The following is a 25,748-nucleotide window of genomic DNA, read 5'->3' as shown; positions in this document are numbered from 1 at the left end:
AGTTGAATGAAGAAGGTGTGCAGGACACCATCCAACCATCTTAGAGACTCCACTCTGGATTTGTGTAGGTTTTCCTCCATAGCCTTTTCTTCCCCTGAACATAGCTCAAGAGGCAGTGAAAGTTTAGGAGCAGAGTTTTCCTTCTCGATGGGATTCCTTCCCCGGTTGACGATCCCATCGGCCCTTCACTTTTCTCTGCAGCATGGGCAGAATCTGGATTGTGGGATTCACTGTTCTACTCCTCTCCATCCACCAGGGTCTGCCTTCACCTGCAGCAGAAATCCCCAACCCACCAAGGATTTGAGACCCATCAACTATCCTCGCCTGGTTTTGCCGGTCAGTTGAAGCGATTCCTGGGATTGTGGCCCCTGTTGCATGCTGACATCTTCTGGAAGCCACAGGTGAGAGCTGAGTGCAGGGTGGGGACCAATGATGGATAAATTACCACATAAGGTGCATGACATGACCCCCACCAAAGGTACCCAGATATTTGAGACAGATAAGGAATAAATTCACGTCTCTGGAAATATCACATCAGGCCATCAATGAATCAACACTACATATTCAAGGATGAAGGGATAAGTACAGTTATCCCTTTGCCTTGAATATCCAGCTTTGTCAGTGCCAGATTAGGGTAGTCTTGTGTCAGAAGAGGGGCTTGAGATCAGGCAGCACATCATCATTATAAAGAACCATTGGGATTCCCATTTGCCATCTTCTTTCCTTCTGCTTCTCCTGCTCTCTCAATGCAATGTGAGGCATGTAGAGGGAGGTCCATCTCCAAGAACAGGAGCTTCCCTGAGCACCCATTCAGCTGACCCCAAGCACCAAGCCTTGTCACTAATTCTCTGACTGACCCAGACCACAGTCCCTGGAGAAGATGTAGACCTGGGTCTCACATAATAGTCCACTTGGACCTCCTGTGGCCAATGGGACTGTGCAGGTGATTCATAAACATCTAGAGGTGGATGGAGGATTATGATGCAGAGGATGGGGAATGTCCAAAGGAACGATGGAGCGGAGAAAGAGAGGGCCTGTTCACGGACAGAGAGCAGCTGCCTTTTCTGTGAGGAAACAATGGATTTGAAAAGGCTGTATTCCGAGATCATGCTGCTTTATTAACGGTGATTGAGGATTATGAAAGGTGGTGATGCATTACTATCATTTGATGACATTGCTTTTTCATTTCCAAAAAATTGGGAACATGGGTAGGACATGGGAGAATGTAGGAGATGTTGAAGCTAATGGCGCTTGATGTGTTCTCTTTCCCTTTGTTCTCTTTCTTGTAACCCAAACAGGATTTCCTTTCCTCCCACTCTGAGGAAGGTGATGGAGAAGACATTCAGAATTCCAGGGGATGGGGCACCTTTCATTTCATTAGGAATAGAAATTAAAATGTGTGAAATGTGGGATATGCTTCATTGAATGAGCACACATAGCTCACATCAATGACTCCAAGAGGGGAGAAAACATTTAAAGGTATGGAGAGTGGGAAAAGTTTCACTGATAGTAGAAAACTTAGAACGCATCAGCGGACTCACATGGACAAGAAAGGATTCCAATGCAGGGAGTGTGGGAAGAACTTTAGTCTAAGAGGACTCCTCAATATACACCAGCGGACTCACACAGGGGAAAAACCATTTAAATGCATGGAGTGCGGGAAAAGCTTCCGTCAGAGTGGACACTTAAGTGCACATCTACGGATTCACACGGGTGAAAAACCTTTTAAATGCAGGGAGTGCGGAAAGAGCTTTAGTAAGAGTGGACACTTAAGTTCACATCAACGGACTCACACGGGTGAAAAACCATATAAATGTATGGAGTGTGGAAAGAGCTTCAGTAAGAGTGGGCACCTCAATAAACATCATCAGACTCACACAGGGGAGAAACCATATGAATGCAGGGAGTGTGGGAAGAGCTTCAGTCGGAATGGAGAACTTAAATTACACCAGCGAACTCACACTGGTGAAAAACCATATAAATGTATGGAGTGTGGCAAGAGCTTCAGTCAGAGTGGGCACCGCAATATGCATCAACGGACTCACACAGGGGAGAAACCATTTCAATGCATGGAGTGCGGAAAGAGCTTTAGTGAAAATGGAGCCCTTAGAAGACATCAACGGACTCACACAGGGGAGAAACCATTTAAATGTATTGAGTGCGGAAAGAGCTTCAGTCAGAATGGAGACCTTAAAAAACATCAACGGATTCACACAGGGGAGAAACCATATAAATGTATGGAATGTGGAAGAAGCTTCAGTTACGATGCAGGACTTAGATCACATCAACAGACACACACAGAGGAGAAACCATATGGATGCATGGAGTGCGGAAAGAGCTTTAGTGAAAATGGAGCCCTTAGATCACATCAACAGACTCACACAGGGGGAAAACCATTTAAATGCATTGAGTGTGGAAAGAGCTTCAGTCGAAATGGATACCTTAGAATACATCAACGGACTCACACAGGGGAGAAACCATTTAAATGCTTGGAATGCGGAAAGAGCTTCAGTTACGATTCAGGCCATAGAAGACATCAATTGACTCACACAGGCAGGGGGGAAACCATTTAAATGTATTGAGTGCAGAAAGAGCTTCAGTCAGAATGGAGACCTTAAAACACATCAATGGACACACACAGGAGAGAAACCATATAAATGTATGGAGTGTGGAAAGAGCTTCAGTCAGAGTGGACACCTCAATATACATCAACGGACTCACACAGGGGAGAAACCATATAAATGTGTGGAGTGTGGGAAGTGCTTCAGTTTCAATGCAATGCTTAGAAGACATCAACGGACTCACACAGGGGGGAAACCATTTAAATGCATTGAGTGCAGAAAGAGCTTCAGTCAGAATGGAGACCTTAAATTACACCAGCGGACTCACACAGGGGAGAAACCGTTTAAATGCATGAAGTGCGGAAAAAGCTTCAGTCAAAGTGGAAATCTTAGAAAACATCAGCAGACACACAGGGAAGAAACCATTTAAATGTATGGCATGTGGAAGGAGCTTCAGTCGGAGTGGAACCCTTGATATACATCAACAAACTCACACAAAAGACAAACCACATAAACGTCAGGAAAGTATATTGAGGCTCAGTCCTTGTGGAAGTCCTACATCAACAGACTCGTGGCCAGGAAGAACTTTACCAGTTGACACCCTACATACTATCAATAACTTTAAATGGAAGGATTGCAGAAAGTGCTTTAGCTATAATGTAATGTTTAAGAAACATGAAGGGACCTTCAAAGGGGAGAACCCATTTATATGTATGGAGTGAGGGACGTGTTCCTCTCAGAGTTCACTCTTCTTCACGGCAATGAACTCAGAGGAAATCTGTCTTCCTGATTCAGGGCCAGCTGAGTCTGTTTCTCTTGTCATTTTCTCGTAGCTGGGTAATTCCCCTCTAATCTGCTCCGTGACTGTGTCTCTCCCTCCTTCTGAGACCACTGGAAACGAAGGGGATGTCTTTCCCCCCTCCAGCTCCTCTTCTGAGGAAAGATGATCGGCCTGAGAATGGATTCCCCCCTTAAGGTGAGGGACCTCAATGGAGTCCCTTCATTAGAAATGGACAGGACAGAAAGGGGCAGAATATCTAGAAAAGGGAGACCACCACATACATTTTTTCAAATGGTGGACAGCTTAAACCTAAGGGATGCATGGAGAGACAAAAATCGACTGGAGAAACAGTTCACACTCTTTTCAGAAGCCTAACAATCGTCAGGGAGAATTTATGCAATCTAGATCTCAAATAATTTAATAATAGAAATTTAAAAAAACAGAGATTCACCCAAATACAATAACAGATCATAATCCAGTGATATTAGAATTAGAAAATAAACAAAAGGGTAAAAAAAGATGGCGATTAAATGAGAATTTATTAAACGATGAAAATCTGGTGATTAAAGCACAAGAATTGTTGAAATAATTCTTTGAAATCAATAAATCACAAGACACTGATATAAGAATAATTTGGGATGCCAGTAAAGCATTTCTTAGAGGCTTCTATATCCAGCAAAATGCAGGGGAAAAGAGAGCTTATGAGAGGAACTTAGAGCAGTTAAGAGAAGAAATAGCGAGCAATGAAAAAATACTAGTGAAGGAACCAAAAAATAAAAAGGTAGCACCAAAAATCAAGTTATTACAAACACAATTCTCGTAGTTGTTAAGCATTGAAATCCAAAATAACATAAGATGGATGAAACAGAGATCCTTTGAATTTGCAAATAGGCCCAGCAAAATACTGCCATGGCAACTGAAGAAGAGACAGAGAGATTAATAGATAAAATCAAAGACGGCGAGAAAACGAGAAGAAATAAGTGTTTTATCAACCACTTCAAAAATTTATGTAATATAGGCAAGGAAACAGAAGAAGATATAAAAAATTATCTGCAGGGGAAAGACTTACCCAGAGTGGGAATAGAAAAAAATGCATACCTAAATGCCCCAGTTTCTATGATGGAAGTACAGGAGGCTATTTCCAAAGCGAAGTTGCGGAAGTTGCTGGGCCCGGATGCCCTTACTGCCTTGCATTTTAAAAAAATGGAGGAAGTAGTGGCTACTCCGCTGAAAGTACTCATAAATAAAATAATGGCGGAAGGAAGAATCCCGGAGTCATGGCAATTAGCACATATAACAGTAAACCCTAAACAAGACAAGAACAAAGAGAATATAAATAATGATAGACCAATATCTTTACTTAATAATGACTACAAGATATATGCGGACATATTGGCCCAGAGATTAAAAACAGTGTTGAACGAAGTCATTAGCCAAGATCAGACAGGATTCTTACCGGGAAGGAAGATGAGCAATAATGTGAGACTTGTGATTGATGCTATTGAATATCTTGACTGGAACCCAGGGAAGAAGGCTGCATCTGTTTTTGTGGGTGCTGAGAAAGCCTTTGATAAGGTATCCTGGAGGTTTGTGGAGAAGATAATTGAAAAGATGGAATTGGGAACAAGGATATCAACTGGATTAAGAGCAATTTATCAAGACCAAAAGGTAAATTTAATAATGAATGGGGAGATGACTGAATACTTTAAAATAGAAAGGGGGACAAGACAAGGGTGTCCCCTATCTCCCTTGTTATTTATTTTAATATTGGAGGTACTAAATCAAGTTATCAGGTCAGAGGAGGAGATTAGAGGTATAACACTAGGAAGAGTCGAATATAGAATAAGAGCATTTGCCGATGATATGATTGTAATAGTAGAAGAACCAACAGGAAGTATAAGCAAGTTGCTGAGAAAGATGGAGGAATTTGGCAAGGTGGCAGGATTTAGGATAAAGAAAGAAAAAACTAAGGTGGTGGTTAAGAATATGGACGAACAGAGCAAAAAGAATTTGGAGCAATGAAAAATATCAATTTGTTTGAAGATAATTATAATAAGACCTGGAAAGAAGTTAAAAATCAATTAGAGATTTGGTAAAGGTTAAAGTTATCAATAAGGAGGTGAATTTCAGTGATTAAAATGAATATCCTGCCAAAGTTAATGTTTCTTTTTCAAATGCTAACGATAATAGGCAAAGTTGATTGCTTTGAGAAATGGAGAAAATGATTTAAGATTTCGTTTACCAGAGGCTTTTCGTTAGGCCTAATATCTAATGACATCCCCAGAGAGAAGAAAAATGTATTCCTTTAGGCAACTGCAGTGGCCAGAATACTGATCGCAAAGAATTGGAAGGGGGAGAAAACTCATCATTATTAGAATGGCAAAACAAACTGCGAGTTTGTAGAAATGGGAAAATTGACGGCACTTGTTAGAGGCCACTCAAATCAGAGAATAATCAAGGAGTGGGATGGTGTGAAGGAATACATGGAAAAACATTGTTCCGGAATTGAAATAGGAATAGATAATGGGTAAAACATGCAGGGGTAAGCAAGAAAAGAGCAATAGAATTAATTGAATAATTATTAAACTATAACAACACAACAAGATGGAAGAAGTAAAATACTGAGATCACACATGGGTGAAGGAGAGTGGGGGGGCCTGTGGGAATCTATAATATTATTTATAATATAATTTTTTTAATTGTGTTTCATTTACATATAGCAAAAGGAAGCCTAGAGTGATTGTGTATATTTTAATTTAGGTAATCTATGTAATAGGTTTAGGGACGCGGGTGGCGCTGTGGGTTAAACCACAGAGCGTAGGACTTGCCGATCAGAAGGTCGGCGGTTCGAATCCCCGCAACGGGGTGAGCTCCCGTTTCTCGGTCCCTGCTCCTGCCCACCTAGCAGTTCGAAAGCACGTCAAAGTGCAAGCAGATAAATAGGTACTGCTCTGGCGGGAAGGTAAACGGCGTTTCCGTGCGCTGCTCTGGTTCGCCAGAAGCGGCTTAGTCATGCTGGCCACATGACCCGGAAGCTATACGCCGGCTCCCTCGGCCAATAAAGTGAGATGAGCGCCGCAACCCCAGAGTCATCCACAGCTGGACCTAATGGTCAGGGGTCCCTTTTCCTTTACCTATGTAATAAGCTTATGTTAAAATACGAATATGGATTTTGAATTTGATGCTTGTACTTTGTTTCTTTTTGGGTTTGAGATTAAAAAAAGGAGGAGGAGTGGGGAAAAGGAGAATATTCAGCTTCAGACCATTCCCTGACAAAACACATTGCCCTGTGGCCTTCCTGCCTCTTTCCTCCCTTGCTCCCTTCTGCCGGTGTGTCTGCCTGACTTAGGTATCCTGTGTGCTGTATTTTTTTACGGCTGAAACTGATTCGCTCTCATGAGCAAAGTTTTGTGCCTCACTGGGGACCCAGTGAGAACTGTATGCTTTGAAAGCTCAGTAAACTATTACTGAAGAAGTCCTGCTGCCTCTGTGTGTGTTTTTGACCTCAGTGTGGGACTTGCTCTGCACGTGGCCCCTACTCTGCTGCTACTTGGCTCATGGCCTGGAGTTGCTCTACTCAAGCATGCAAGACGGTGCGTCTGCATGTGACTGTGGTTTTTTGCACTGTTATGGAAATGACAAGTGGGACCCACATCTTTAAAGTTGTTGCAATGTTACAAATCATCAAACCTTTATTGGCATCACTTACAAACATTCAGAATAAGTAGGCCAGTGCGATCTCGTCGCCATTTCAACAGTACAGTCATTTGCCAAAGGGAAGAAGAGGCAAGCAATCTATTTCATCTCTCCAGCAAGGGCAGGATCCTGTAGCCTACTTCGGTGACAAAAAATCAAATAGAGGAACTTAGCTACTGTCTTGGGGAGCTCCTGGTCTCTCCCCTGGAATAAGAAGCGTACAACCTCCTTCTCTGGTTTCCAGGTTGGAATGCATAGGTGGTCTAAAAATTGTTGGCGGAGATCATCATAGATTTTACATTTAAGGGCCATGTGAGCTAGAGTTTCCACCAGGTGGGCATCGCATGGGCAGATCCTATCTCCTTCTGCCAAACCCACAAACCTGCCCCAAAGGAGGTTAGAAGGATTAGACTTGAACCTAGGCAGAGAAAAAGCCCTTTTTTCTTGCGGGTTAAACAAAAATTGTAAATAATTAAGGTTAAATTCCTGCACCCTAGAGAGTCGAAAATAAAGAGGGGACCATGTTTTTTCCGCAGCTGAGATTAGTTCCTGGAGATCTATGTCCCACAGCCTAGTTTTTAACATGGCCTTGGCTACTGGGAAAGCCATGATGACAATGTTGCAAATATTATGCCTGAATGTATCCTTTTGACTTGACAGCTCAGGGAAGATACCTAGCTTTATAAATTTGTAGAAAATCCATACTTTAACTGACTCTCCTCATTCCAATGCCATTTTGATCCTTAAAGAAAGGGGAATTTGGGCTCCACCTCCCTCCGTGAACCAAGAAGCAGAAAATCAGATCGGCAGTGTCAAGCGCTCGTCCTACACTCGAGTAAGATCCTGGTAGAGACACATGCCCGACTGGCATGTTCTCTCCCTCCTGGTCATTCATTTGGGAGCTTCAAAAGCTTCACAGCGACTGATGCCAACAGACATCGGCACACTTAGGGATCTGCAGAGTGTTTGCAGTTTGCGTAACAGAGCTCAGCAACTCAGCATTTTGGCTAATCTACTTTATTTACATATAAACACACACGGAGCACTGCAACATGGCTCCCTCTCTCTCTAGCATCAGACAGCAAAGAGAGAGAACAAAGGACAATAGTCTCACTTCACGGAACACAGGAACACCAACATCCTGTCTCCGTCACTTCCCACTTGGTGGAGTCAAAACATACACCGTCATGTGAAAGACAACAATCCCATGACTGCAATCACGGAGCAGGAATTCTAACAGGCAGCAGGAACAGGGCATCCCGGCATAATCCCCCAAGCGTAAGAGCACAGACACGGCCCCCCACCCAGGGAGTGACCAGGGGGGCAGCAAGAGACATCCGCAGAGGTAGCTGAGCAAGTCAGGTGTTCTGAAAGCCCATCTCCAGACCAGTCCTGAGGGCAAGGAGATGTCAAGAGTTTTATTGTTCTTCCGGTGATGGGGAGTTAAGAGGTGTTGGGGAAGGTGTCTGATAAAGAGACCTAATGTTGGACTTGTGTCACCCTTGTAGACCCCTCCCCCTTTGTGACATGCTAGTGATGTAGTGATGATGTCTCAGTGATGCTGCTCCAAGTGTATTCTGGGGGAAAGAGGGAAGTTTTAAAAGAGGGGGGTCACCCCTTACTCGGGGTTCTTACTCCTGTGGGGACTTGTTGCATAACAATAAGGATCATGGTCTACTGACCGCTGTTTTGTTGGAGCTTCCTTCTTTTACTGACCACATGGACCCGTGGGGGAGCAGCACCCCGACGAGCTTGGCTGTTGAGTCGTCTGTCACCCCAGAATTTTTCATTACCAATAATGATCTTTTAAAATGTTTATATTTTTTGTTGTCTGCCACACTCCAAAAAAATTCACCATCTTTTCTATCCCCAGCTCTGCTATCTGTCTCTACTCATTTTTCTTCTGTTGTCTCATATTTTTACCAACGATTTATTTCAATTTTTATTCAATTTAACACCTGCGACTTGGCCAAATTGATTAATCTTGTTGAACACCGTTGGTATACTTTCCAGTGGGCTTCTACCATTATTACCAGGTTGTTTGCAAATGCCTTAAGTTCATATGATCTTCATCCCACTGTAATAATAATAATAATAATAATAATAATAATAATAATAATAATATTTATTTGTATCCCACTCTCCCTGGCCAAAGCCGGGCTCAGAGCGGCTAACAACAGGTAAAAATAGCCCAGTGTACAGAAAATTGCACAGTCAATTAATTTAAATACATTCTAGAATCAATTCAGAATCAAATTAATGGCAACCATCGGGTTAGGGTTCTATGAAGATTACAGAAGGAGAGGGGGGGTCGGACTGTGCATTGGCGAAAGGCCAGGCAGAACAGCTCCGTCTTGTAGGCCCTGCAAAAAGATATATTGATGATGCTGTGAGAACTCAATTCCCCGATATGGTGGGAAAGTTTTAAATGTCAATGTCGCCCCCTGCTCTGGTATCACTTGCTGTTGTTGAACCTGTTGCACAACAATAAAGAATCTCAGTCTACTGACTGCTGTTTTGCTCCAAATTGCTTTGCTGGAATTTCCTTCTTTGACTGACCGCACGGACCCGCAGGGGACTTGGACCCTGATGAGCTGAGCTGTTGAGTAGACTCTCAACCCAGAATTTTCCTTATCAAAACCTTTCTGCAAATGGCCTTTGCAACACAACTCCCTGGATGGTTACAAAGTAGACACATTTGCCTCTTTGCAACTGATGCTTTCGCTTAGCCCCGTTTCCTCAATGAATCCACCCATTTCTGGATGAAATAGAACTTCTGCCAGGAAAACCTGAGCTGAAATAGGAAGGAGAGCAAAACAGCAGCCCTGTCTGACCCCCGTCAGCCTCCAGACGCCCCCAGTCACGTGGCAGGAGATTCTTCCTGAGCCCCCCCCCATCAGTGATGATCCAGATATGATCCACTGATGATCCATATGATCCATTGATGATCCAAGCAGACTGGTCCAAAGAGCAGATCTCTATGCCTGAATGAAAGGGGTCTGCGGTGATGGATTCTGGAGTCAAGAAATCCGCCCTTTCCAGTGATCTCTCCGGCTGGCCAGGAAAAGGCAGGGAGCAGGAATCGCCAGGCATCCCGACGGACAGACTTGTAACGTTGCCCAAACACGAACTCGGAGTCTGATCTGATTTCCATGCAGAACTCATTTTGTGACTTCGCTGTTGGATTGTCGGGATCAGCCCCTCCCCCCTCTTCTGATCCCAGAAGGAAGACCGTGCGGGGGGGGATTTCCTCTCCTCCTTTCCCCCCCCCACCCGCTCAACACTTTCCCTCCCCTCCCGGCACATCCTTCTCTCATCCCGCCCACACAAGCCCAGATCCCGCCCCCAATACATTGCTGCTCCTCCTCCTCCAATCCGGCTTCGCTCCGGAAATGAGGGGGGAGCCCCCCTCCCAACCTGCCTGCTTCTCCCGCAAGTGAAGCGTCCACTCCGGATTGCTGCTCTATCCCGTAGATCTAGGGGGGGGGGCGCTTTCGGAAAGGGGAGGAGGATGGGAAGAGGAGGATCCCCGCCCAACGTGGATGTTGCAGGAAAGAAATGAGAATCGGAGCGAGGACAAAGAGGTAAAGGGGTCGCGGGGGTAGGAGGGGGAGAAAAGGACCCAGAGACCCCGCCAGCTCCCCAAAGCGCCTTCCGTGGGGCCTGGATCCCGGCACGCCTGCAGCCAAGGGGCGGAGATGGGGCGCCCACCCACGAGGACTCCCTGGGGCGCGGAGAAGCGGGCCAAGAAAGGGTTAAGGGGTGCGGGAGGCGCCTGGATAGAGACCCCCCCTGTCCCTCCACGGCTCGTCTTGGGGGGCGATAGGGACGGAGAGATGGGGGGGCGCATGGCGAGGGGTGAGCCAAGGGGGCCTCTGGGTGCAGGGGAGACCCCGGGAAAGAGGAAGGGAGTCGGGGAAGTAGGGGGGAGCATTCCCGGGGCAGGGAAGGGCAGCACTGGGGGGGGGGGAGATAGTCTGGGGGGGCGTCTCCCTCGTGGCTTACTCGGGGACTCTCCGGAGGGGCCGCCTTGGCTTCTCCCTCCCGCCCAGCAATCGACCCCCCCCTTCAAGGCGACCAGAGAGGGATCCCTGGAAAGTGGGGGTCCTGTCCCCCCACCCCTTCCTTCCTGCAATCTCCATCCTCTTCCCACCGCATAAGCCCCTGCCCTGTCCAGACGCAGCGATTCTGCCCAGTCCAACCACTGGTCCCCTGGAGAGGAGAGGAAATCCCGAGAGGAAGAGAGGAGGGGAGAGGCCTTCTCGGAAGCGGCTCTTGGTTTCCGCAATCCCACCCAGGAAGCAGCCAGAAACCTTTTCCTCTCTCTCAGGCTTCCATCTTTATTGTCTTTTTCACTGAGGGTGATGATAATGTACACCTGTCATCAGAAACAGGGGTGCAGAGTCCATGGAATGGCTCTCAGGATCGATACAGAAGTTGCACCTCAAAAGCATTTCTGTTCCTTTTATTCTTGGTAGGCAAATTCAGAGTGACTGACAAGCTGAGATACAATCCTTCAGCATCTGATGACAGTGATTGCATGAATCTTCCCAGTCAAAGGACCCATTTTCATGATAGACAGTGCCTGTGGCTGGAGGCTCTACACACCAGGTGTGCCTGTGCAGGCCAAAGACTGCCAGTATTAGCACAGGTGAGATGTATGACACCCCCCCCCCCAGATTTACATACTGTATATAAATGAGAGTTTGTGGGTGGGATTATAGTTTACAGCAACCATGTGATTTTCTCCACCCATGACATTTTGTGAGCTGATATTGCAGTACAAATTCCAAAATAACTACAAAAAATCACATGATAATAATAATAGTACAGTGGTACCTCGGGTTAAGAACTGAATTTGTTCTGCAGGTCCGTTCTTAACCTGAAACTGTTCTTAACCTGAAGCACCACTTTAGCTAATGGGGCCTCCTGCTGCCGCCGTGCAATTTCTGTTCTCATCCTGAAGCAAAGTTCTTAACAAAAGGTACTATTTCTGGGTTAGCAGAGACTGTAACCTGAAGCGTCTGTAACACGAGGTACCACAGTAGAAGTTATAGTATTCGTCTTTTCCCCCAGCCACTCTGGGCAGCTTAGAGTACATATAGGTAAAGGTATAGGGACCCCTGACCCTTAGGTCCAGTCGTGGCCGACTTTGGGGTTACGGCGCTCATTTCGCTTTATTGGACGAGGGAGCCAGCATGATTGAGCTGCTTCTGGCGAACCAGAACAGTGCACGGAAATGCCGTTTACCTTCCCAATAGTACAGTACATATAAAAGACAGTAAAACATCAAACATTACAAACCTCCTGATACAGCTGTCTTCTAAATGTCAGATGGTTGCCTGTTTCCTTGCCCTCTGAAGGGAGGGCATTCCATGGGGCAGGAGGCCCTCTGCCTGGTTCCCTGGAACTTCACTTCTAACAGCAAGGGAACCAGCAGAAGACCCTCGGAGGCGGACCTCCCTGTCTGGACTGAACGATGGGGGTCAAGATGCTCCTTTAGGTCCACAGGGCCAAGGCAGGGGCCCAAACAGCACTCAAGTAAGAAACAGACAAGCAGAGTAGAGTAATAGCAGAATATGAAGTGGGAGCAGGCACATTTCAATACTGTAATTTATATATAATTCAATGTCAGAGTAACCCTGGGACTAGATAACAAGCCTCCAAGTGGACGTGCCCCACCTGCCCTTCACGTTCCTCTTCCGCACGGGCAGAATCTGCCTTCTGGACTGTGGGATTCACGGTTGTTCTCCTCCTCTCCATCCACCAGGGCTTGACTTCAGGTCCAGCAGACTTCCCCAGCCCCCCAAGGATTTGAGACCCATCCGCTTTCCTCACCTGGTTTAGCCGGCCGGTTGAAGCCGTTGCTTGAAGCCCTGTTGCATGCTGACAGCTTCTGGAAGCCACAGGTGAGAGCTGAGTGCAGGGTGGGGACCAAGGGTGGAAAAATGACCCCAGAAGGTGCAGGACATGTCCCCCACCAAAGGAACTACTGCTCCCCAACAGCCCATGACATCTAGATTCAGGTAGGTAGCCGTGTTGCTCTGACGCACTTGAAATAAAAAATTAAAAAATAGTCCAGTAGCACCTTAGGGACCAGCTAATTTTGTTCTAGGTATAAGCTTCGGTGTGCATGCACACTTCTTCAGATACACTGACACAGATGTCACCAGACCCTTGTATATCGTGGGAGGGTGGGGTGGGGTTTTTCTCAGAAAGGTACTCCTACTACCATCTCCCACTACCCTTCCCTATATGAAGAAGTGTGCAAGCACATGAAGTGTGCAAGCACTTGGTCCCTAAGGTGCTGTTGCTGTTGTTGTTTTTTTAGTCGATTAGTCGTGTCCGCCTCTTCGTGACCCCCTGGACCAGAGCACGCCAGGCCCTCCTGTCTTCCACTGCCTCCCGCAGTTTGGTCAAACTCATGCTGGTAGCTTCGAGAACACTGTCCAACCATCTCATCCTCTGTCATCCCCTTCTCCTTGTGCCCTCCATCTTTCCCAACATCAGGGTCTTTTCCAGGGAGTCTTCTCTTCTCATGAGGTGGCCAAAGTATCAGAGTCTCAGCTTCAGGATCTGTCCTTCCAGTGAGCACTCAGGGCTGATTTCCTTCAGAATGGAGAGGTTTGATCTTCTTGCAGTCCATGGGACTCTCAAGAGTCTCCTCCAGCACCAGAATTCAAAAGCATCAATTCTTTGGCAATCAGCCTTCTTTATGGTCCAGCTCTCACTTCCATACATCACTGCTGGGAAAACCAGAGCTTGAACTATACAGACCTTTGTTAGCAAGGTGATGTCTCTGCTTTTTAAGATGCTGTCTAGGTTTGTCATTACTTTTCACCCAAGAACCTAAGTTGCTACTGGACTATTTTTGTTAATTTTTTACTTCGACTGTGTCAGACCAATATGGCTACGTACTATTAAGTACAGTTATCTCCTTGCCCTGAATATCCTGCTTTTCAGTGCCAGATTAGGATAGTCCTCTGTCAGAAGACAAGCACAGGATCAGGCAGCACATCATCATTATAAAGAAGCATTGGGGTGGGTGTTTCCGCCTGGGATTCCCATTTGCCAGCTGCTTTCCTTCTGCTTCTCCTGCTGTCTCCATGCAATGTGAGCCACGTAGACAGAGGTCCATCTCCAAGAACAGGAGCTTCCCTGAGCACCCATTCAGCTGACCCCAAGCACCAAGCCTTGTCACTAGTTCTCTGACTGACCCAGACCACAGTCCCTGGAAGAAATGAAGGCCTGGGTCTCCCAAAATGGTCCATATGGACCTCCTGAGGTCAGTGGGACTGTGGAGGTGATTAATGAAGATCTAGAGGTGGAAATGGGGGCAACCACTTGATTTGAAATGCAGTCCCACAGGACAACGGTATTCCAAGATCATGCTGTGTTATTAAAGATGATTTAGTGTTATGAAAGGTTGCTGATGCATTACTATCATTCGACATCATACCATTTTCAGTTTCTAAAAATTGGGAACATGGGTAGGACACGGGAGAATGTAGGAGATGTTGAAATAGGAGAAGGTGCTAATGGCGGTTGATGTGTCCTTTTCCCCCCTATGCTCTCTTTCCTGAAACCCAAGCAGGATTTCCTTTCTGCCCACTCTGAAAAAGGTGATGGAGAAGACAGAATTGCAGGGGACAGGGCACCTTTTGTTTCATTAGGTATAGCCATTAAAATGTGTGAAATGTGGAATATGCTTCACTGAATGAGCACACATAGTTCACATCAACGAACACAAGAAGGAAAGAATACATTTAAAGGTATGGAGTGCGGAAAGAGCTTCTCTTTCAATGCAAAACTTAGAACACACCAGCGGACTCACAGAGAGAGAAAACGTTTTACGTGCAGGGAGTGTGGGAAGAACTTCAGTAAGAGTGGAAACCTTAAATTGCACAAACAGACTCACACAGGGGAGAAACCATTTAAATGTATCGAGTGTGGAAAGAGCTTCAGTCAGAGTGGACACCTTAGACAACATCAACGGACTCACACAGGGGAGAAACCATTCAAATGTGTGCAGTGTGGGAAGTGCTTCAGTTTCAGTGCAAGCCTTAGATCACATCAACGGAATCACACAGGGGTGAAACCATATGAATGTATGGAGTGTGGAAAAGTCTTCACTCAGAGTGGACACCTCAAAACACATCAACGAACACACACAGGGGAGAAAGCATTTGAATGCATGGAGTGCGGAAAAGTCTTCAGTCAGAGTGGAAACCTCAAAATGCATCAACGGACTCACACAGGGGAGAATCCATTTAAATGCATGGAGTGTGGAACGAGCTTTCGTCATAGTGGAAGCCTTAGACAACATGAACGGACTCACACAGGGGAGAAACCATATAGATGCACTGAGTGTGGAAAGAGCTTTAGTGTTAGTGGAAGCCTTAGAGAACATCAACGGACTCACACAGGGGAGAAACCATTTAAATGCATGGAGTGTGGAAAGGACTTCAGTAAAAGTTCACACCTTAGATCACATCAACAGACTCACACAGGGGAGAAACCATATAAATGCATGGAGTGTGGAAAGAGCTTTAATAATAGTGGAAACCTTAGAAGACATCAACGGACTCACACAGGGGAGAAACCATATAAATGCATGGAGTGTGGAAAGAGCTTTGGTGAAAATGGAAGCCTTAGAAGACATCAACAGACTCACACAGGGGAGAAACCATATCAATGTATGGAGTGTGGAAAGGGCTTTGGTGAAAATGGAAGCCTTAGAAGACATCAACGGACTCACACAGGGGAGAAACCATATCAATGTATGGAGTGTGGAAAGAGCTTCAATTTCAATGCAACCCTTAGAATACATCAACGGACTCACACAGGGGAGAAACCATTTAAATGCATGGAGTGTGAAAAGAGCTTTAGTGTTAGTGGAAGCCTTAGATCACATCAACGGACTCACACAGGGAGAAACCATTTAAATGCATGGAGTGTGGAAGGAGCTTTAGTGATAGTGGAAGCCTTAGAGAACATCAACGGACTCACACAGGGGAGAAACCATTTAAATGTATGGAGTGTGGCAAGGACTTCAGTCGGAGAACACACCTTAGACAACATCAACGGACTCACACAGGGGAGAAACCATTTAAATGCATGGAGTGTGGAAGGAGCTTTAGTGATAGTGGAAGCCTTAGAGAACATCAACGGACTCACACAGGGGAGAAACCATTTAAATGTATGGAGTGTGGCAAGGACTTCAGTCGGAGTACACACCTTAGAAAACATCAACGGACTCACACAGGGGAGAAACCATATAAATGTATCAAGTGTGGAAACAGCTTTAGTAATAGTGGAAACCTTAGAAGACATCAACGGACTCACACAGGGGAGAAACCTTTTTAAATGTATGAAATGGGGAAAGAGCTTCAGTTATAGTGGAAACCTGAGAAGACATCAACATGCTCACATCGGTAAGAAACAATTTAAATGTATGGAGTGTGGAAAGAGCTTTAGTGATAATGGAAAACTTAGAACACATCAACGGACTCAGACGGGAGAAACCATTTAAAGGTATGGACTGTAAAAGGAGCTTCAGTCAGAGTGGAACCCTTGATTTATGTCAACAAACTCAAACAAAAGACAAACCATATAAATATCAGGAAAGTAGATAGAGGTTCACTGTTAGTGGAAGTTCAGAATCAACAGACTTATGGACAGGAAGAACTTTAACAGTTGACGTCCTTCAAACCATCACAAACTCAAAGAGGAGAAGCAGTTTATATGAAAAGACTGCAAAAAGTGCTTTATTTATAAGGAGTATTTAAGGAACATCAAGGGACTCTCACATGAGAGAACCCATTTAGATGTATGGAGTGTGGGACGTCTTCCTCTCAGAGTCCACTCTGATCAATAAACTCAGCCGGAAATCATTCCTAAAAGCATGAGGTATATGTGAAGTTCTGGTGTTTATATGTAAAACTGCATAATAATGAAATAATGAAGGCAACATCTCACAATAGTGAGTATAATTTTAGATGAAAGTACCTTTGGTTTTTGCACCAAACTCTGTCACCCGCCCCCCCACCGCATGATCTCCAAGCCCTGCTTCTTCACCAGAATGTCATCGCTGCCTCCTGCCCTGCACGTTCTGAAGAAAACTTGGAATACTGAAATTGAATGGGAGATTTTCCCCCAAGCCTAATTTCAAGAGGGGGAAGGAGGGCCTGCAGGTACCAGGGAAGTCTCCTGGGGGGCTCATCTTCACTCATGAACCCCATGGGGCAACCCCAGAACTCCTGCTCATTCTGGGGTTTGAGGAAGATAGTATTTTTCCATAGTCCCAGAAGTTTTGATTCAATCATGCTACTCAGGAGTTTTCCTACCAGAGGACCACAGTGCTGTGGCTGTTGTTGTTGTCATGGACTGGTTGGTGAGGGGGGGGGAGGCACCAGTTGGGGGACCCACAAGGGCAGAAGGCTCAGAGCCCAGGGACGGGTGGGGGGATGAGCCGAAAGAGGGAGAAAGGGGAGCAGACCGGAAGGGGAGATGTTGCAAGCTGAGGAGGAAACAGGGTTTGGTGAGCTGGAAGAGTCTGTGGCAGAGAGCAGTTCAGACTCAGAGGGAGGAGAGTGTTAGGATATTTCCGTTCCACCTTAAAAGGGAGCAGGGTGTTTGTATAACAGCCTGCGCATGTCCTGTCTCACAGGATGTTTATGTTGTCTGTTCCTTTCGTTTTCGGCTGTTTGCCTGAGCAGTCGGAGCAGACGGTCATGTCTTCTTTTGTTCTGACCTACGCTGAATAAACTGAAAATATGCTGTCCTGCTGTGCAACTTTTGCTGTGTGAATTCTGCTGTTAGAGTGTGCACAAAGCCTGAGGCTTTGTGTTGCTAAATTGCTGGTACTGCGTGACTACGGGAGGTCGATGGATCGTCCGGCAAGGAGCTCGCGGGCTCAGATGGACTTTATCTCCCTGGCAGTATCCCAATATTGGGAGACCCAGAGAAGGCCGTCAGCTGAGGCATCCATAGAGATTCCCCCTCCTGCTGCAACCAGCTCCCCTCTCCCCTGGTCTAGAGCACACAGGGAAATCCACTTCAGACCCCATGAGCCTGTACATGATATTAACAGGTGTTTGGTTTTTTGTCCCAACATGCATCCCTTTAATCTTATTGATAATGAACTGTATTTTCTGCCCATTCACCCTGTATGGAGAAGGCCCTTTGGAGCTCCTTGCAATCTCTCTTTGTTTGAACAACCCTGGACAATTTGCTGCCATCAGCAAACTTTGCCCCCTCCCTGCTCCCTCCTAAGTCTAGATCATTTATGAACAAGTTGAAAAGCCACAGGTCCCAATACTGATCTTGAGGGGACTCCGCTTTCTGCTCCTCTCCATTCAGAGAACTGTCAGTTTACTCTCTTGGTGTTTCAGAAGGAGGGCTGCCTTCCTGGTGGTGGGATGGTGATGAGCCGAAAGAGGGAGAAAGGGGAGCAGAATGGGAGGGGAAGTGTTGCAAGCTGAGGAGGAAACAGGGTTTGGGGAGCAGGAAGAGGCTGGGGCAGAGAGCAGTTCAGGCTCAGAGGGAGGAGAGGAGGGGGCCAGGAGACCCAGAGGAGGCCGGCTGCTGAAGCATCCATGGAGACTCCCCCCCCCTGCTGCGACCAGCACATGCCTCTGAGTCTGGCGGTTAGAACTCTTAGAATGTGGGGATCCCATTTTTCAACCAAAGCCAAAACCCGCCAGCCTTTTCCCAGGTCTTTCCTGACCTGACAGTCGTTCGTCTTCTCTACGAAGGACGCTACAAAGTCCTTCTCCCTCCCTTTATTTACCATGGGATCCCAGCAACCTTTTCTGCCTCTTACACTCTAGGGAAGAGAGTCCCTTTCCATTGGACGCCTGGCAGCCCAGTGCCAAATCCGGCTGCTCCAGAGAGAACGGAAAGGAACTGTAAACGCCCTTGCGCTCTGACGCACACCAGTCACTTCCTCCCGGATCTTGGTGCTGTGGGTGCAGCTGCATTTACGAGAAAAAGAGAAATTGGAAAGTGAGCCCAAGTCCCTTGCTATCCAAAGTGGCCACTTGGACGAGCATTGGGGTATCTTCCTTGGGAAAAAGGGAAAGTTTCAAATCTCAGGTTCCCCGACAGGGAATGAGAGCTTTGATTGGCGTTCTCCCCTTGCAGTTAATTGCCCCTCTAATTGCAGAACCCCAATTCTCCCGTTCTCCCCTCCCCCTCCTCGCTACCTCTTGCCAGGAAGGCTGGGAGTGAAGACCGTAAGCAAAAGAGACAGCAAAGGATGAGAATCTGGGTTGTTGGGTGTTTCAGAGAAATAACAGAGGCCAACCAGAGACTATTGAGAAGCAAAGCAGCTAGTAAGCCTGATCTTTATTGATCTGCTGCAGCAGGGTGCTCCCCTGAGGAGGATCCCAAACGAAGGCGTGCCTGCCCTTATATAGACATTTTAAACTCCCTGCCCTGGAGCTGAAGACCACCCCTCCATACATCACACATACATCACAGAAGGGGTGTAACCCCAGACCACCCCCCACAAACATCATACCTGCATCACAGAAAAGGCGGTCTGCAACAGAAATGTGGATGTTGTCATTTTTCCTGTCTGCCCGGTTATCTGATAATGCCTTATCTGATTCCCTTTCCTGGTAGTCTGGCCATTCCTTTGAGATGGTGATTACCCAATTCCTGAGACAATGGGAAGGTTCCTTCACCCCCTCCCTCCTTGCAGAGAAAACATTTGGTCAGATTGGGAGTCAAAATGGTTTCAGGACGGTCTTCCTGAGCTGCTCCAGACATGTGGTCGACATATCTATGTATGTTCTTTGTTGGTACATTTATGAACATTTATTATATATATAAGACCTTAATTTTTTTATTACATGATTCATCCAGTCCAGCCTTTTGCATGATGAATTCTGTATTTACGTTAAATAAGGAGGGAGAGAATATACAGCCTTGGCGTCCTCCTTTCCCAATTTTGAACCAATCAGTTGTTCCATATCCAGTTCTAACTGTAGCTTCTTGTACACAAAGAGATTTCTCAGGAGACAGATGAGGTGATCAGGCACTCCCATTTCTTTAAGAACTTGATATAGTTTGCTGTGGTTGACACAGTCAAAGTTTGTTGTATAGTCAATGAAGCAGAGGTAAATGTTTTCTAGCTTTCTCCAAAATCCAGCGCATGTTTGCAATTTGGTCTCTGGTACCTCTGAGCCTTCGAAATCCAGCTTGCACTTCTGGGAGTTCTCGGTCCACATACTGCTTAAGCCTGCCTTGTAGCATTTTAAGCATAACCTTGCTAGCGTGTGAAATGAGTGCAATTGTGCGGTAGGTGGAGCATTCTTTGGCACTGCCCTTCTTTGGGATTGGGATTCATGTGTGGCAGGAACCCCCCCCCCCCAATTATTCAGTTTGTACAAACCCGACACACACACACAACACACGCAACACTTCTGTTATAAATTCATAGAAAATCAGCCGTACATCGGATCTTAATATACTGTAAATGAATGGGAGATTTCCCGCCAAGCCTAATTTCAAGAGGTGGAATGAGGAGCTGCAGGTACCAGGGAAATCTCCGGGGGGGGGCATCTTCACTCATGAACCCCTGGGGCAACCCCAGAGCTCCTGCTCATTCTGGGGTTTGAGGAAGATAGTATTTTTCCATAGTCCCAGAAGTTTTGCTTCAATCATGCTTCTCAGGAGTTTTCCTACCAGAGGACCACAGTGCTGTGGCTGCTGTTGTTGTCAAGGACTGGCTGGTGAGGGGGGGGGAGGCACCAGCTGGGGGACCCACAAGGGAAGCAGGCTCAGATCCTGGGGACTGGTGGTTGGATGAGCTGAAATAGGGAGAAAATGGACCAGACCGGAAGGGGAGATTTTGCAAGCTGAGGAGGAAACAGGGTTTGGTGAGCGGGAAGAGTCTGGGGCAGAGAGCAGTTCAGGCTCAGAGGGAGGAGAGGAGGGGGCCAGGAGACCCAGAGGAGGCCGGCTGCTGAAGCTTCCAGGGAGACTCCCCCCCCCCTGCTGCAACCAGCACATGGATTCATGTAATGAATCCTCCCCAAAATGATTTTCTTATTCCAAACAATGCCCATTTTAGGAGAAATGAATTGTTTTAAGGAATGGAAAAGGGAAATATCTACATTTATATGGAGTGGAAAGAAACGGAGAACTAAACACCCGTTATTAACAGATAAAAAGGAGAGAGGAGGTTTTGCATTGCCAGATTTGCAATTCTATCATGCGGAGGCAGGATTGGTTCGAATAAAAGACCTTACATTTTTTATTACAGGATTCATCCAGCCCAGCCTTTCGCATGATGAATTCTGCATTTACGTTAAATAAGCAAGGAGACAATATACCGTCCTCCTTCTTGTTCCACATAAAGATTTCTCAGGAGACAGATGAGGTGATCAGGCACTCCCATTTCTTTAAGAACTCGCCATAGTTTGCTGTGCCCAACACAGTCAAAGGATGTTCTGTAGTCTCCATAATCCAGCGCATGTTTGCAATTTGGTCTCTGGTACCTCTGAGCCTTCGAAATCTTCTGGGAGTTCTCGGTCCACATACTGCTTAAGTATTCTTTGGCACTGCCCTTCTTTGGGATTGGGATTCATATGTGGCAGGAAACCCCCCCCCCCCAATCACTCAGTTTGTACGAACACAACACACACACACTCACACTCACACACAACCTGTTGGTTTCTATTTCCCTGTTCTATTTCCAGCAACTGCAGTCACAAGACAATTGTGTACAGAGTTACTGTTGGGTTCCCACGTGAATGGGAGACTGGATGTGACGTACACTGGTTTCCTGTTTTTCACTGTTCTCTCGGTTTCTTTGTGTCGAGAGAGTTGCTTCTCTGCTCTCACAGAAGCAGGTTGCATGTTTGTATGCTCTCAGCATAGCTTGTAAATAAAGTCAGCATGTGGCACATTACCTGCTTATCCTTCTGCTGTGTGACGACGCTCTGCTTGGGCTCAAGATAAGACGAGCCTGTATCAGCTTCAGATGGGCCGAAGCTGGTCAAAATCTCACACGACATACGCAATGCTTCTGTTATAAATTCATAGAAAATCAGCCGTACATCGGATCTGCACCGTTCCACTTTTATTTTGCACCATGAGCGAAGGACTATCAAAGGGGGGAGACTTGGCACAAGGCAGCCAACCTGTCCGCAGCGTACCCTACCCAGTTGGCATGCCAACCTTGATGGTCCTGGACAGAAGATCATTCCACTCACAAAGGACCTGCAAATGGAAGTGGTTTCAGTACGGACTGAAACACAGGACAGTGACCAGCCCTTCCCTCCGGGGGCAGGAAACAGTGAACTCCCCTTTGTCCTCAGGAATGGAATCATGGGGAGGGGAAAGAAGGAACCGGACAGGTGAGAAGACCCTCAGGTTACCACCACAACTCCTCCTCCTTCAGAGAAGTCACACGTCTCTGAGGTCTCTCAGCCCCACTCACCTCACAGAGTGTTTGTTGGGGGGGAGGAAGGGAAAGGAGAATGTTAGCCGCTTTGAGACTCCTGAAGGGGAGTGATAAAGCAGGATACCAAATCCAAACTCTTCTTCTTCTCCCTGAGCCCCTCCTCTTTGTGATGTGTCATTGATGTGGTCATGATGTAGTCCTGGGGGTGTAGCATGGGGGATTAGCAGCTAATAAAAGTTGAGGTCTTCTTTTGTTCGGAGCTTCCATCTTGTTCCACCTGGTGGCAGGTGGGAGTCCTGTGGCGACAGTCTTCAATCAAGACCTACTGGCTGCTCTTTTGCTCTGCTCTTCCTGGCTGGTCTCCTTGTTTCTTGTCCAAGGGATCCCTCAGATTTTGGAATCCGCTTCTGGCTCCAATTGTATCGGCTGCTTTTCTGAGCCTCTTGGCTGTTGTGCATGGACGGGGCCTGTGTCCACGGTCATTGTCCTGGCCTTAGTCAGAGGTTGGGGTGGGGAGTTGGGATTTGGGGGGAGTCGTTTAGCTGCCCCCCCCCGTTCCTGCTTTGAACAGCACCAAGACCTAAAACACGGAGGGATCTAAGCTCGTGAGGTGGGGGAGGGGAGCATGTTGCAATGCAAACCTTGTAGGAGGGACGGGACCCACTTTGCAGCTGGATCTCCGGGATCAGCCCCTCCCCCGCTCTCCTGATCCCAGAAGGAAGAGGGGAGGGGGGAACCTTCTCCTCCCCCCTCAATTCTTTCCCTCCCCTCCCGGCACCTCCTCCTCTCACCCCGCCCCCACAACCCCAGATCCCGCCCCCAAACATCCCACCCCTTCCTCCTCCTCCTCCAATCCGGCTTCTGCTCCGGGAATGGGGGGGGAGCCCCCCTCCCAACCTCCCTTCTTCTCCCGCAAGTGGAGCTTCCACTCCGGATTGCTGCTCCGCCCCACAGCTCTAGGGGAGCGCTTTCGGAAAGGGGAGGGAGGAGGCAGAGGACCCCCCCCCCCGTGGATGTTGCAGGAAAGGAGAATCGGGAGCGAGGACAAAGAGGTAAATGGGTCACGGGGGGGGGGGAAGGGGGAGAAAAGGACCCAGAGACCCCTCCAGCTCCCCCAAGCGCCTTCCGTGGGGCCTGGATCCTGCACGCGTGCTGCCAAGGGGCGGAGATGCGGCGCCCACCCACGAGGACTCCCTGGCCCCGTTTCCCCCGCGCAGGCATCCCTGGGGCGCGGAGAGAAGCCAGGATAGAGACCCCCCTGTCCCCCCTTGCTCGTCTTGGGGGGCAAAAGGGGCGGAGAGATGGGTCGCGCCTGGCGAGGGGTGAGCCAAGGGGGCGTCTGGGTGCAGGGGAGACTCCGGGAGAGACGAAGGGGACCAAGGGGGGGAGAGAGCACCCCTGGGGCAAAGAAGCACAGCATGGGGGGGAGATAGGAGGACCAGTCTTTGGAGAAAAGTCTCCATCGTGGCTTCCTTGGGAAATCTCGGGGTGGGCGCCTTGGCTTCTCCCTCCCGCCCAGGAATCGACCCCCCCCTTCAAGGCGACCAGGGAGGGATCCCTGGAAAGTGGGGGGTCCAGTCCCCCCACCCCTCCTTCCTGCAAGCTCCATCCTCTTCCCACCCCATGAGCCCCCATAAGCCCCTGCCCAGTCCAGCCATTGGTCCCCTGGAGAGGAGAGGAAATCCCGAGAGGAAGAGGGGAGGGGGGAGGCCTTCTCAGAAGCGGCTCTTGGTTTCCGCAATCCCACCCAGGAAGCAGCCAGAAACCTTTTCCTCTCCCTCAGGATTCCATCTTTATTGTCTTTTCCACTGTGTATGAGGATAATGTACACCTGTCATCAGAAACAGGGGTGCAGAGTCCATGGAATGGCTCTCAGGATCGATACAGAAGTTGCACCTCAAAAGCATTTCTGTTCCTCTTACTCTTTGTAGGCAATGTCAGAGTGACTGACAAGCTGAGATACAATCCATCATCATCCGATGACAGTGACTGCCTGAATCTTCCCAGTCAAAGGACCCATTTTCAGGATAGACAGTGCCTGTGGCTGGAGGCTCTACACACCGGGTGTGCCTGTGCAGGCCAAAGACTGCCAGTATTAGCACAGGTGAGGTGTGTGACATCCCCAAATTTACAGACTGTATGTGAATGAGAGTTTGTGGGTGGGATTATAGTTTACGGCAACCCTGTGATTTTCTCCACCCATAACATTTCGTGAGCTGATATTGCAGTACAAATTCCAAATTAACAGCAAAAAATCACATGATAAAAATAATAGTGCAGTGGTACCTCGGGTTAAGAACTGAATTCTTTCTGGAGGTCCATTCTTAACCTGAAACTGTTCTTAACCTGTGGTACCACTTTAGCTAATGGGGCCTCCTGCTGCCACCATGCGATTTCTGTTCTCATCCTGAAACAAAGTTCTTAACAAAAGGTACTATTTCTGGGTTAGCAGAGTCTGTAACCTTCTAACTGGGTTAGAAGTGTCTGTAACACAAGGTACCACTGTAGAAGTTCTAGTATTAGTATCTTCCCCCAGCCACTCTGGGCAGCTTACAGTACATAAAGGTAAAGGGACCCCTGACCATTAGGTCCAGTCGTGGCCGACTCTGGGGTTACGGCGCTCATCTCGCTTTATTGCCCAAGGGAGGCAGCGTACAGCTTCCGGGTCATGTGACCAGCATGACTAAGCTGCTTCTGGCGAACCAGAGCAGCTCACGGAAAGGCCGTTTACCTTCCCGACAGTACAGTACATATACAAGACAGTAAAACATCCAACATTAAAAACCTCCTGATACAGCTGTCTTCTAAATGTCAGATAGTTGCCTGTTTCCTTGCCCTCTGAAGGGAGGGCATTCCATGGGGCAGGAGGCCCTCTGCCTGGTTCCCTGGAACTTCACTTCTAACAGCAAGGGAACCAGCAGAAGACCCTCGGAGGCGGACCTCCCTGTCCGGACTGAGCGATGGGGGTGAAGATGCTCCTTGAGGTCCACAGGGCCGAGGCTGTTGAGGGCTTGAAGTTGCAGATCTTGCTCCTCCATAATGATCGATGTATAGTTAGCAGAGTAGGAGAAAACACTCAGAGGCAGCAAAAAAATAATTCAGTTGAGAAATTTATTACTGAAGACAGATAAGCATAACAGGATCCAAAAAATATCAAAAATGTAACTCACAGTAAAACCCTGACTTAGCAAACCAAAACAGCACTCAAGTAAGAAACACACAAGCAGAGTAGATTAATATCAGAATATGAAGTGGGAGCAGGCGCATTTCAATACTGCAATTTATATATAATTCA

The 25,748-nt window shown here is 47.3% G+C and overlaps 2 protein-coding genes across 3 annotated transcripts in view; both read left to right on the top strand.

Moving 5' to 3' along the window:
• LOC310744070 (uncharacterized protein) overlaps positions 1–11,531 on the top strand; it is a gene marked incomplete at its 3' end in the record, with an annotated part of 35,641 nt that extends 24,110 nt beyond the window's left edge. Inside the window, exons 2-4 of the mRNA XM_083574813.1 lie at positions 1,299–2,427; positions 7,788–7,873; positions 11,517–11,531. Of these exons, the coding sequence (XP_083430939.1) occupies positions 1,449–2,427; positions 7,788–7,873; positions 11,517–11,531 (1,080 nt within the window). The 5' untranslated portion in view covers positions 1,299–1,448. The remainder of the gene's footprint in view (positions 1–1,298; positions 2,428–7,787; positions 7,874–11,516) is intronic.
• LOC310742953 (uncharacterized protein) overlaps positions 1–18,736 on the top strand; it is an 84,900-nt gene extending 66,164 nt beyond the window's left edge. For both annotated transcript variants that reach the window (XM_083572904.1, XM_083572903.1), the window contains exons 7-8: positions 16,573–17,595; positions 18,553–18,736. In XM_083572904.1, coding sequence (XP_083429030.1) covers positions 16,573–16,673 — 101 coding nt within the window. In that variant the 3' untranslated portion in view covers positions 16,674–17,595; positions 18,553–18,736. The remainder of the gene's footprint in view (positions 1–16,572; positions 17,596–18,552) is intronic.
• The last annotated feature ends 7,012 nt before the right edge of the window (positions 18,737–25,748 follow it).

Source organism: Podarcis filfolensis, assembly GCF_964270895.1.
Source record: "Podarcis filfolensis genome assembly, chromosome: 10".
Classification (NCBI taxonomy): Eukaryota; Metazoa; Chordata; class Lepidosauria; order Squamata; family Lacertidae; genus Podarcis; species Podarcis filfolensis.
The sequence above is the reverse complement of the archived record's forward strand: the minus strand, read 5'-3'. Positions and strand labels throughout refer to the sequence as shown.